We start from the raw sequence: 12770 nt of genomic DNA on the forward strand, positions 1-12770 counted from the left end.
TTCCTCGCGCATGGCGTTGCAATTGCCCTTGCTGTAGTTCCTTACCAATTTTTGTGCACGTGATTTCCCCTGAACTAGCAGTGACAACCCCAGGTGACTTTATGGCCGCTTAGTCCGTCTAAATGCGTCGTGAACTGTACCATGGCGGGATCAGAGACGAACACGATGTCAATCAGACTAGAGAAAGCTTGAAACAACTCACGTTGGCTCAGTGATCACTTGAGTGAGGTTAAATAGAATTTTCTCAATGAATTCCCCAGAAATGTTCTGATTAGAATTGCTCGAAACATGTGCACATTTTAGTAGAGAGGAAGGTAAGCCAATCGCACTGTTAATTCGCGTAGCTGGCATCAAAGCGTTAGCGTGAATCTTGCTACAGACTAAAGAATTGATAATGTCAAGTGGAGAAGTAACAGAGGGAGGGCCGACTGAGAAGGCCAGAAAGCCTTTAATGTATCCCGCGCGAGAGCGACCTGTGAAAAGCTATGACAATAGCAGTGATGAAATGGGGAAGTTTCATACGGCAAGTGGTAGGGCTTCAGCTGGAAGACACGGGCGGTCTCGATGGATCGCCATATGTGGTCAGGTGGAAGATGGAGAGGGGTGACCTGGTAACAAAACATTGGAGTGATATAAAAAAATATATGGCAATGATCAATATAACGACACTTCGCATCGGAACCCAAATCAGATCGTTCGGGTGGAAACAGTGGGTTGCGTCATGGAGGAGCTTAGAAGCAGCTTGCACATCAAAAATTCAAAGGTGAGCGAGCAGATCTCGAGTTCAATTCAATACGAATTTTTTTCCGGAAAAAGGAATTCGTATTGAATTGAACTCGTAATCGTATTGAAGGGATATCGACCATAAAGGAGGTGAAAAGGCACGAACGAATGATAAAACGGCATTCAAAATTTTGTGATCCAGTATGTCTGCTAACATGTCATTGAAAAGTTCGGCGGTACAGTTTGAGGGTGGTACATGCGGCCAAGACATCTTGGATGACATGACCAAAAAAAAAGGCAGCTGGATGTCGTAGATAGAGAGGTCTGCTGTTTTGTGAGATGTTCCACTAGGTTCCGGAGCGAGTGTGTGTAAGGCGGGATAGTTTCTACCTCTGGCAGGCCATGGAGGATACGACATAGCTGTACACTGATTTCTACAAACGGGGCCAAAACTATCGCTGGCGGACGCTATCATCAAATGACAGTGGAACGGACAGCGTGGAGAGTCGTGAGGACTGACTGGCGAAGTGCCGATGAGTAATGAGCAGCAAAATGCCGGCCGCTGGGGTGGTTTTTGCGCCGACAGAGCACTTCATATCTTCAATAATATAGTGTACACTGTGCATAGTGTATCGGACGTACTCGAAGTGCCGCACGAAGATAGCAAGGCCAGTATCGCAGAGGGATGTTAGTGACAACTGGGTAAGAGGCAGCTGTGACAGATCGGTTGCCGGGTCAAGTACAGTCATTGCTGACCGTGACAGAGCGGCGGTATTAGGGTGGAGGCTTCCTGATTTGTATTTGAGAGGAATCGTATTTCTGAAGGTTGAGGAGCCAGAGGGCGAGGCTGCCGGAGGGCCTCGCCAGCACAGTGCATGATGGTCTAGTATCGCACTGGCGACCGTACACGTAGGGACGGAACACAGCTGGAAGAGGTAGAACAGAAGACACCTTGGCACTCTTTCTCGGTTGTTGATCAAATTCTCTCGACTTCATGAGAGCGCGGCTGGGGAACGCAACGGGATTTTCCATGGGTTTCTTGGGAAACCGTTGACCGAGGACGACGCCGTCAGAGACTTCGTTGGCGTCAGTGTGGAATTCCTTTGGTGTTGAGGGGAGGGAAATGATGGAGCACGGGTGGTGGACAGACGCATAAGTTGCGAAGGGGGGTAAACCACAGGAGGGTTTCCAGGTAAATTCAGTAAGCTGGTGTAATGGAGCAGCGATGTCGGCGAAACCTTGGACAAATCTTCCGAAGTGTGAACAGTCGCCAAGGAAGTGGCAGAGGTTTCGAGGACGTTGGTTCAGTGAACGTAACAACGATCCAATGTGCTCAGGATATGGGCGTAGGTTAGCTGCGGGAAGCTCGTCGAAAACAAGAGATAGGGGATAGGGTACCTATTTCGTACTATAAATCGTACTCCATCAAGAACAGGGTAAGGAGAAGGAAAGGACGCAAAGTATACAGTGCCAACGGCATTTGTTCTTACTCCGTTTTTCCGTAGCTGATTTGAATGCCATGTGAGCCTGTGGAAATAAAAACGTAACACATACACAACAGTGCATGGAAGTACGAGTCACGAATAGCGCACTGCACGGGCCGGGGTAACCCGAAAGCCGGGCCCGGCCAGGTCGGGCTTTGCGTTGTTTATGCGGGCCTGAGCCGGGCTCGGGTTTCAGCCACCGCGCCCGGGCCGGGTACGGGCTTGAGAATGCCGGCCATGGTCATTCGGACATGTACGCGAACATATTTCACGAGACTGGACAGCTGAATTGTCATGTCACTCTTTTCTATTGGGTATAGGATATTATGGTATTCTGATCTGAGAACTATCACTTTTTTAATATGTGATCATGCTTATTTTGTGTAATGGGTCTGGATGTTACTCATGCACTCACACACATTTGGGGACGATTGGTATGGCGGGCTTGCTGAGACTACGGCACGAGGGTCCGTTAGGTTAGGTGTTCTGACATATTTCTTTCGCGTGAGAGTTCGAGACAGTGCGACTAACACCGGCGCATGCGCAATAGAGCGAAGATGAGTCACTCTTGAGCCACATGGCCGCATACATACCACCCACGCGCCGCCGCGCGCTGCCTTCCCAAGCAAGCAACCAAGCACCAAGGACATTTCCTTTCTTTTTTTCTTCTGAATAAACATATCCCCCCCCCCCTCAAGGACACAGGAGCTTGCCGGCAGAGAGACACAGCCGCTCCGTTCGAGTGTACCTCCTCAGTCTCCACCAATTAGCTGCGTCCTTTTCTTCGCTGCGCTGTGCTCTTTAGTAAATCTAAATACGCCTCCGGGCCTCGACAACACATAGAGCTGAGGCGGGCTGGGACCGGGCCCGAGCATGGAAACAGTCGGGTACGGCCTGGGCCGGAAGAGTCGAGCCTGGGCCGGGCTGGAAATCTATGGAAGACGTCGGGCAGGGGTCGGGTGCGGGCGTAGCAGCTGGGCCTGGGCCGGGCTGCTCACAACGTGGTTTGAGTTTACAGAGACGCATGCTAGTGCACATTTGACATTTTGTGTATGAAGCTCGAATAAGGACAACATACGGTACTAGGCCAACGTGGTACCGCATCTCCGAGCTTAGGGAACATCTCTCCAAAACAAATTCTACTGAGGAAATGGAGACCACTGAAAATCTCCTGGAAACGAAAACGAAACGTTATTATTGCCAGTAACCGAACCCCGTTTTATTATTGGAAGAAAAGCAGCCGAAGCTTTTTGGCTGCACAGGCTCACCTGACGGGAGGACATCACGTTCCACGTGACCTTCCGGCGCCACTCACTCAAGCGTCGCCCACCTGCGCATTGCTGACGATGGTCCAATAAGGCCGAAACAGCTGTCCAGTGCTGGTGTGGCGACGTTTGGGACTTGCAAATACTGAATACTGAATTTGGCATGTCGATTTTTTACCCCACCAATGTTGTGAAGTGCGTGCCAAATTTATTTACTCAGTTCATACCACATGAATATTGTCAAACATAATGCGTTTCCGAGAGCCGGCTAGACCACGTTTTGCATGCCCCTTGCTCTAGTTCGACGAAAGGAGGTTGCCGAGCTCAGCCGACACAGGGGTAGTTTTTGCAGTCATGTCTTTTCGCATTCGGTTTCTGCTGGGATCATGCATCCCTCTACCTCCTCTTTGAAGAACCCCTGTTTGGGGTGGGTTTAGCAAGTCCTTTCGCCGGACTGAAAGTGAGGGCACGCTAAAATAGACACACCGAAACGCATGGTCTACTGCCCTTTTTTCTGATGAGATAGCTGCTCACTGTCTGTGTCAATTATCATGCACATTCATAGGGCAAAACGACTTTTCATAAAATCTAACATATGTCACATGTCACACCAGGTAAGGAAAAAAATCTAGTAAGACCAAATGCTGTTAACCGCGTGATTCTACGTCGCATATTTTAAAGCCTTAGCGCTAGAATCCTCGCTACGAAAGAATAACGACGTGGTCTGTCTGTAACCACTGAAAAGTATGGTGGCCGCAAGGGAAGAGAATGATAGGTTGGGGTTGCGGAGGCGCGCAGCGGAAGGGACAGTACAGATGGAGAGCACTCTGAAGTACGTCATCGGGAGATGGCGACGGCAGTCGTCCTCAGGTACCCGCGGACGCGGCTGTAGAGTATGTAACACTGCGCCCATACACCACGTTGCAAGCCCATTGGCCTAGACTGTGCGCACGCTCCGATTGGTCGAGAACGTTTTGAAATCGCATTTTGTACGCGCGCATGAGCGTGCAGCGTCTCTGCCGTTTCAGCTGGTTCAGCATTGTTTCGAAATAGCACGGCCGGCATGTCGTCCTCCTGTGTTCGGTGGTGTCAATCAACAGGACAGTTTGGAGAAATATGTTCGTGGGTTTACTCGTGCGTGAGCCTACGCGTGTTGTGCTGTTTCTGGACACAACTATTATCCCACGAACAATCTATCTATCCGGAATGCTTAATGAGTTGGAGCGTGAAGAACAAGTTCGAGCGTCGTTGGATTTCGAGGGCTGTCAGCAAAGATCGGATTACGTGCCACACAAGTGCTATCCGCTTCGCTATAATGGATGCACCGGAGGCAGCGAAAGATGATGCTCATCATGAAATGGTACGCACTCATATGAGACTGGCTCGGTAGTAGGAGTTGGAACGGTTGGAGTCGGTAGGAACGGTGTGTTCGTTCTGCTTCATGTTCAAACTTTGTCCCAGTGTATCAGCAACGCAGTGGACTTTGTATGCACAGTGCACCCATGTATCAGAGCTTTGAATCAGTGCTTTGTATAAAATAAATGCAGTAGAAGTCGATGGTAGCCAGGACCCGCCGAAAAGCCAGCCAGACATTGAGGCTCCTGATTGACCGACTGGTTGTGCATAATATCCACCTCGTCGCAATTTCATTGGTTGTGTGCCCAGTGTTGTATGAATTATCTCAAACTATAGGCTCTATAGGGAGCTGTTGGAGCCTGGCGACGATGCACATGCGTGGAGAGGGAAGGAAGGAAGAGTGCATGTCTGGCTGGCAGTGCAGCTGCGGTTGGGTTGTAGGTTCAGACGTGCCTGCGTGGGCTTGCCATGGGTTATAAAACCTGTGCTGAGGAGCGGCGACGAAAGAAGGCAGAGACTGCGAGACTGCACCGCCAAGATGTATCGGAGGAAGCCCGAAAGGCGAATGCGAAAGGCGAATGCGAAAGGCGAAAGCCGAATGCTCTCCTGCGTTAACGGTGTGTAGGGCCGTGTGAAAGATCGTGAAGGGTTTTCCAAGAGGTGTCATCCTATCGAGCTCTATTTTCTATCTCCTAACAAAAGGTTGTACATTGCCAACCTTTGCTCTCCACGTTGGAGGGCTACAGCAGATGTGGTGGCGTGGAAATCGAAATTCGAGCAGTTTTGAACTCGTGGAAGTTTTGGTATAGACATGGAATTACAATGCTATATATTCTGTTCGATTCCAAAGTCAGGAAATTTAGTCTGTAGCATGTTCAGTTGTAGTGAGTCGCCCGCGAGCGATGCAAACGACATATCTTCCAGATTCGAAAAGCGACTAGAGACTAGAGCGAGCTAGAGACTTAGCAGATCGGAAGATCCGTTCATCCCCATTCCAGCTCGTCTTGAGAAGCGACTGGGTCGCAGTGGATCACTCACATATTTTCTCGTAGTAAATATTTAAGATCACGCTATACTTTCCAGCCTTTCCTCTGCGCAAATGCTGTAGTCGAGAAACGTCGTCACCGGGCGCCAACGTGCTGTCAAGCATACGCCGGCACAGTTGAAAAAGGAAACGTTGATGACAACAAAAAAAGTCTCACCTTGATGAAAAAGGAGGTGTAGGAGGCGGTTTCCTTTTGAGAAAGGTTAATCAATCCGTGTGTCGTTCCCTGTTCGGTCTAACTATCGAGAGCATAGCATAACTTCGCATAGCTTTAATGAGCCTTGCATATACAAACGTTCTTACATGGAGCACAATTCTGATGCCACAACTGGACACTGATACCCGTGTGAAATGCTCTACTGAATATTTGTTACATCGAACAAGAGGATATACATCGACGGCAACAGTAAACATATGACAATCTCACTGCATGTCCTCTACTCAGCCGCTATTTTGCATCGCATTGTCCTCGCTGAATGCAACTAAACCCTCAGCGCGAGTGGGTCAATCGTATGAAACCGCGCTCTCCACGTCTCGCTGACCGATCCGTAAAGTGGATGCGCGAAAATCCAAGAAGCGAAAGCGAAAAAGACTCGCTAAAACTATGTAGTTCCGGCAAGAATAAACAGCGATTGGCTTCCAATACTCCACTTGGAGACTCAAGGGGGCAGCTTCATTTAATATCGAACGAGGTGCGGAAGCAGCGTGTTCGAATCCAAACGAAAAAAAAATATATGGCGGGGGTACCTTGGATAATGTAAAAAGCGCCCTTGCAAGGGCACACATTGTCGTAACTCTACACTGTCTTGGGAAAAGTAACTGGGTACCAGCTCCAGTTACTACACGAATAAAGCAACTGAGCAACAAGTAGCTGTCGTTAATACTGTAAAATGCTTATTGGGAAGAATGATTAGAGGCTATTAGTTACTTTTCCAGTAAATAATTATCCGCGAGGACTGCGCGGACCAACCAACCGAGACCAATGCTGTCGCAGAGCCAGAGTCTGGCAAGTCCGCATCTTGCCCAGGCTCGACTCAAGCCCCAACAGTTTCAACGTTTCCCGGCTCCATCCACCCCGGCCCGGTGAAGCGAGCGGTAATAGTTGACCGTGGCTAGCGAAAGCGAAACCGCGTTCCAGCCCGATCTAGGACACGCAATGTACGGGCCTGTCCGGCCCAGCCCACGGACCCTGGCGAGCCCGAGCGGTGTGTATATGTGCACATCGGTGTATGTATATGTGTAGCAGATGTGTACATCGGCAACAGCACCGTACATCTCGTTTCAGACCTGCAAGAACAGTGGCGAGCAAGATTATCACCACTTTCATAACGCATCCCTGACACAAGACCCAGATGTATGCGATCCCATCAGGCTCTCTCGTCTCATAAGATCTCCGGAGTATGAGCTCTACATAGGCTACGACAGTGTGAGACTCATGAAACTGAAAGTAAGTGTTCGAATAGTCACTGCTAAACAGGAATTAAACTGACCTGTGTTTCAGATATGCAAAGCGCACCGCGAATACGGATATCAAGGCGGCTGGGTGGTGTTCGACCTCCAGCTTGGTGATTTGTACCAATACTGCTTTGAACCGAAACGCAGCTTTGGATTTGTGCGTGCTGTAAGGACCTGCATGGATGAACGACGTTCGAGCTGTGAAAGTGTGGACAGTGCGTGCACAATACAAGATCCCTCTCCTTGAAGTGCGTGCTTGTGCCAGGTAGCGACTTGGCTAGGAGCAATTGTGTAGCGGATAAGACTGCAGTAGTATGACAAATTCCCAAAAAATACAGAGATAGAGGTGGCGTGTACAACGTGCACTGTAGTGTTTCAATTACGGTATGATGACTTGGGAGTTTCATCGCAGGGGCCGTACTCTACCCCATTGCTGGTGGTGACGCGGGGAATTAAATAATGAGCCCCTTCACAATAAGAATCCTGTCCAATAAGAAGTCCTGTGGTGTCCAGAAAGGTGGAGAGCCTTGAGGGCAGAGCGTTGGTGTGCTGGATGTGGCCAGGGACCAAGCAATTTTGTGGCAGAGGGGGTGGGAGTCTAGCTCGTTGAGGGATCCGGGGAGTATACGGTTCGGGAAGGTTGGTAGTGTGGGCAATGGAGAAGAATGTGCTATATATCTATACATCACAGCACCGCAGTGGCTGCAGTGGGGAGAGCCAACTTGTCTCAAGCGGTAGCGCCACTGTGCTGTGAACGCCACATCGAGGCGCATTCGACGAACTAATGCGGGATCTTGACGAGAAATATATGCACGCATGCGGAAAGCGAGCACTGCTCAGCATGGCGGGGGAGGGGGATGTCAGCGGTCCGTTGGCGGGTAGCGAGGAGGAGTCACGGGGCGACGAAGTACGGGCCGACGAACTCCTCTCAGCAGTGCAATACTCGTCAGTCTCCGAGACGAGAGAGCTGCTTCGGCGGCACTGTTAGCCTGTTCACTGCCTTCGACACCGCCATGGGCTGGAATCCACTGGAGAACGAGCCTGTGCCCTGCTTCGTAGCCATTTGTTTGTAGCCATTCTGTTTGTAAGCCATTAACACATCCGTAATCAACGGTCCGGAGGAGCCTCGGATACCAGAATTTTCAATTTCTTGCAGCGCACATGTGCTGCTAAAGAAAAGTATGGCATACAGTTCCGCAGCTGTAGATGAGGTTTGACACGAAAGGCGATATCCTTCAACTACGCCTTCAGATTGGATGATGAATGCCGACGCGCAATCGGTGTATGCGGCGGCAGAGGTAGAAAACTTCGCGTGTACGAGAGCATAAAAATGGACTCGAAGGACTTGAGGGGGAACCTGATCTCTGCGGTCCTGGAGGTCCGGAAGACGTGCAATTGTGGGTGGCACAGGCAGAGACCACGCGGCGTTCGGCGGTGTGACGTCCTTAGGTATGAAGCCGGTGAGAGGCTCGCGTGTCCTGTGCGCTACGCGATGGAAAACACTTTCAGGACGGTATCGGATTTTCCTGAGGAGTGGTGATGGGAATTGTGCGCACGCAGACGTAGGAAGTGTCGAGCTGTTTCCCGCTCACGGAGGACCTCCAGGAGTTCACCAGCTTCAGCTATGACTTGACACGTACGAAAGCTTCGGGCGAACAGGGTTCGAAGAGTATTGAACCATTTTGTAGAAATCCTGTGCAAGACGAAGGCTGTAAAGCAGTCTCCCTCACCAAAACCGCGTGAACCGGCTAGCAGGGAGCGTGGATCACAGCCCCTTCCTAGGCCAGAAAGATGTTGAACTGCAGGAAGTCATTGCTGCACTTCGATTTCAAGGTGCTTAATGTGGCGAGCACAGCGCAGGTTCGAGTGTAGGACGACACCAAGGAAGCGATGGGAACGCACAGTATCGAGCTTCTTTGCACCCACCCAAAGAGGGAAATTACTCTTAGCCTTGTGAGTGAAAGGGAGCACGACGCACTTTTCGGGTGAAAGGTCCATTCCAAGTCGCGTAAGGTAGAGATGGACACTGTTTAAGGCTTGTTGCAAACGGCGCTGAATCGCTGGTCGTGACTTGCCTACTGTCCAAAGGGCAACGTCATCGGCATACACGGAGAATGCTACTTTGCGAGGAACTATCGATTTTAGTCCTGCCAGTACCACACCAAACAGTGTAGGACTGAGAATGCTTCCTTGGGGTAGGCCTTGATGAACAGGGTGCCGTGGGATGTGCGGACAGCGACAGTTCGGGCCGTAAGGAAATCGTGGAGGCAGCTTAACAGTCTATCAGATACTCCGAAAATTGTCCCGTGAAGACCGCCGCAACAAAGACATCAAGATTGGTTGGCTCCTGAATCCCTTCAGCTATGGACGTGAATTCCCAATACGAACGGAGCATTTGTTTCATGGTGTTACCTTTGACCATAAACTGGCATTCATACCACACCTTAAACGCATCAAACGCAGGCGTAATAGAGCTCTTAATATAATGAAGGGTATGTCACATAAATCATGGGGCGCTGACAAAGGCACACTGGTGGAAATACAGGGTGTCTTTTTTTATACATATTTTTTTATAACAAAACTATAAACATCCTGTTTTCGCTTCTATTATCTCTGGGCCGTCGGACGTCCTTGGCCATCCGTTGCTCAACCGTCGAATGACTTAATTGCCTAAAATCGTTACTTAACTTTTTAAATATAAAACCTACGAAACCTACGAACTCTTGCATCTCTCACCTCTCACATCTCTTCCTTTCGGTCACCTGATATCGTAGCCGATTTCAGAAGAGAAATCCGTTCGGTTGATCTTCAACAAAAAATTCGGAGACCCTTCTCTCCTTCAACCCCGATGTGAGAGGGTGAAAGAGCACACTGCCGCCTCTTTTTTTTTTTCGCTTTGTTTCGCTCCTAGCGGAAACGGGTTTCTTCTCCGTTTCGGTTTCGCTCTCGTTTCATTTCGTGTGCTTATTAGAAAACGGTCTATAAAGGGAGCGCGCACTGCGCTCGCGTCATCATTCTGACGTGGAAAACGTCATGTGTGGTTTATTCTCCTGCATGCGTTTCTCGTCACCAGGAAACGCAAAAAACGAAGAACTTCGGAAGGAAGCCTTCCAAGTCCCCTGGAATAGTTGCAGGAAATGCAAATGTGTCAGGGCAAGACGCTCGACCGCATCTTAGCGGTGGACAGACTGACGAAAAAGAAGTCCTATTATAGCCTGGATAATCTATATTGGAAAGGCAGTTGAGATCTAGAGGACGTGTAAATAAGAGATGCATTTCTCTCCCAGACTCAGTCTCTTCTTTTTCTTCGCGCAACGTGTGCACACGCACCACGTCTTCCCCCGAACCTTTTGTTTCCGTCATCCTTTTTGTTGTATTTTAAGTGGCCCCCCATGTGCAATAAATCCACGTTCGTAGCGACCTTGTTGAGGAACCTAGATGATGTCGTGGACGAGCCGCCGTCGCAAATAGATGGAGGATAGATGAAGGAGTCATTCAAGGGAGTATTTAATATGAGCAATGGCGCGAGCGAGAAGGCCCATGATGTCTGCAGAGATTTAGTTGGAATTCGATGTTGGTCGAGCTCACATATGCGCTCATCAGTCTCAAGACTCCGTCCGGAACCATTATACAGGCCTTCTTGTAACGGGTGTAGATCCGATGCTCCATCTCCTGCAGTGGCCCTGGAGAGATCTCTCCTATATTGCCGAAGCCCACCATGTCTATGAAGTAGCGAAAAGCAGTGATAAGCTCGTTCTGGCGACTCTCCTTGTTGAAACATTCATTCTCCACTTCTTCCCAAGAAGCGTGGATACGCGGACAAGTTTGTTTAGCGTGGGAGCTGGACGCTATCGGTCAGAGCGCAGTGCGCGCTCCGTTTAGCGAAACCGAAACGAAGAAGCAATCCGTTGCCGCTAGGAGAGCGTGCAGAGCTTGGAGAGAGCGAGACCGAAACTTGGCGCTACAGGGAGCCCGCGAGGAGATGACCGCTAGCTGCGGTAGTGCAGAGGGCGCTAGGAGCGCATACAGGTGCGTAGCACCCGTAGAGTGGCGCTTGCGTCAGTCGGGCGCTGGCTCTCGTGGAGAGAGGACGTGCGGTCGGTCACTGTGCCGTAGCCGCACCACGCAAGTTGAAGTCTGGCTGTGGACGGGAGGCTCCATCGCCGCAGCGGTAAGGTGAGTGATTTGCCGTAGCAATTTTTCCCGATGTTTGCGCATTTTCACCGCGCTCGTGTTAAAGTCCTATATTAATACATATGGGCCGCGTATGAAGTCATATGTAGGCAACATGGTATTCTTATGGGTACCGTACGGAGTCATATGGAGTCGATATGATACTTATGTGGGTCTCGTATGAAGTGATATGGGGCCGTATTCCACATATATTTTACCCATATGAAGTGATGTGGCAGCAATATGGGTTCCATACGACTTCGTATGTGAGAAGAATATTACACATTTGGGCCGTATGACACACATTCGGATAATATAGGGGTCATAGGAATCACATATGACACATAATTCGAAACTTCGATTCTGCCACATAGTTATGATTACAATGATGCCAAACTTATTTTTGAAATGGGCCACTTAATTTGCGTCACCAACTTACCTTATAAAAATTGATTTGCGAACCAAATTTCTGTCATTGCCCGATGAATGTGCAGATAAATAAACTCACTGCTACGTTCCTCTGTTAGAGACTAAAGAGTAACGTACGGATGGAAACTATGCAAAAATAAGATACTCGCTCCGAACGATACGTGAGGTGACACACATGACTTTAGATTAGGTCCGGTTGGATGACGGTCTTTTTGCTGAGAACACAATTAGTTATACCTTAACATGCATTTCTCCTGTTTTCTAACCTGTTCCCGTACTCGAAGTATCGATTCTTCAGGTATTTATCTGGAGTACACGGATAGCCTGCTTAAAGATCAGCTCCGCCGATTTTCGGTTGCCACAGAATAGAACCATGATTGCGATGTGCGTTCGTTTCCGCACAGCGAGCATACATGTGAAATATTTTCACCCAATTGTTTGTAGTTTTTAAGAAAATGATTTTGTAAATTTCCCTGGCACGGCGGTACGGTGGTCGCCAAACCCTGATCAAGTCCCGGCTTCGTCTTGGCTTAGCCGCGCTCGTGGCTTGGCTAGCGCCCAATCGTCGATGCGATGGCGGAGCTCTTTGGGCGAAGGTGAATATTTTGGGTGTGTTCCGTGATAATTCGTGTCGTTAATGAGCTCAAAGATAGTTTTGCTGGTTTTCTTTAACAAGCTTTACAGGATGGCCTCGTTGTGGGTGCAACGACGGCCGTCGTGAGCCGACATTCTGTGCCCGCACTGGGCTTCGTGCTACCAACAAGACCTACCAAAAAGAGAGGGCCTCTGTATTTAGTAGGTCTTGGCCGCGAACCGTGTGACATCGAGCATGGCCCGGTT

The 12770-nt window shown here is 49.5% G+C and overlaps 1 protein-coding gene across 1 annotated transcript in view; it reads left to right on the plus strand.

The window, feature by feature from the left end:
- LOC135388272 (uncharacterized) overlaps window positions 1–7678 on the plus strand; it is a 363678-nt gene extending 356000 nt beyond the window's left edge. Inside the window, exons 9-10 of the mRNA XM_064617701.1 lie at window positions 7159–7320; window positions 7375–7678. Coding sequence (XP_064473771.1) covers window positions 7159–7320; window positions 7375–7575 — 363 coding nt within the window. The 3' untranslated portion in view covers window positions 7576–7678. The remainder of the gene's footprint in view (window positions 1–7158; window positions 7321–7374) is intronic.
- Window positions 7679–12770: the final 5092 nt, after the last annotated feature.

This window comes from Ornithodoros turicata, chromosome 3 (assembly GCF_037126465.1).
Source record: "Ornithodoros turicata isolate Travis chromosome 3, ASM3712646v1, whole genome shotgun sequence".
Taxonomy (NCBI): Eukaryota; Metazoa; Arthropoda; class Arachnida; order Ixodida; family Argasidae; genus Ornithodoros; species Ornithodoros turicata.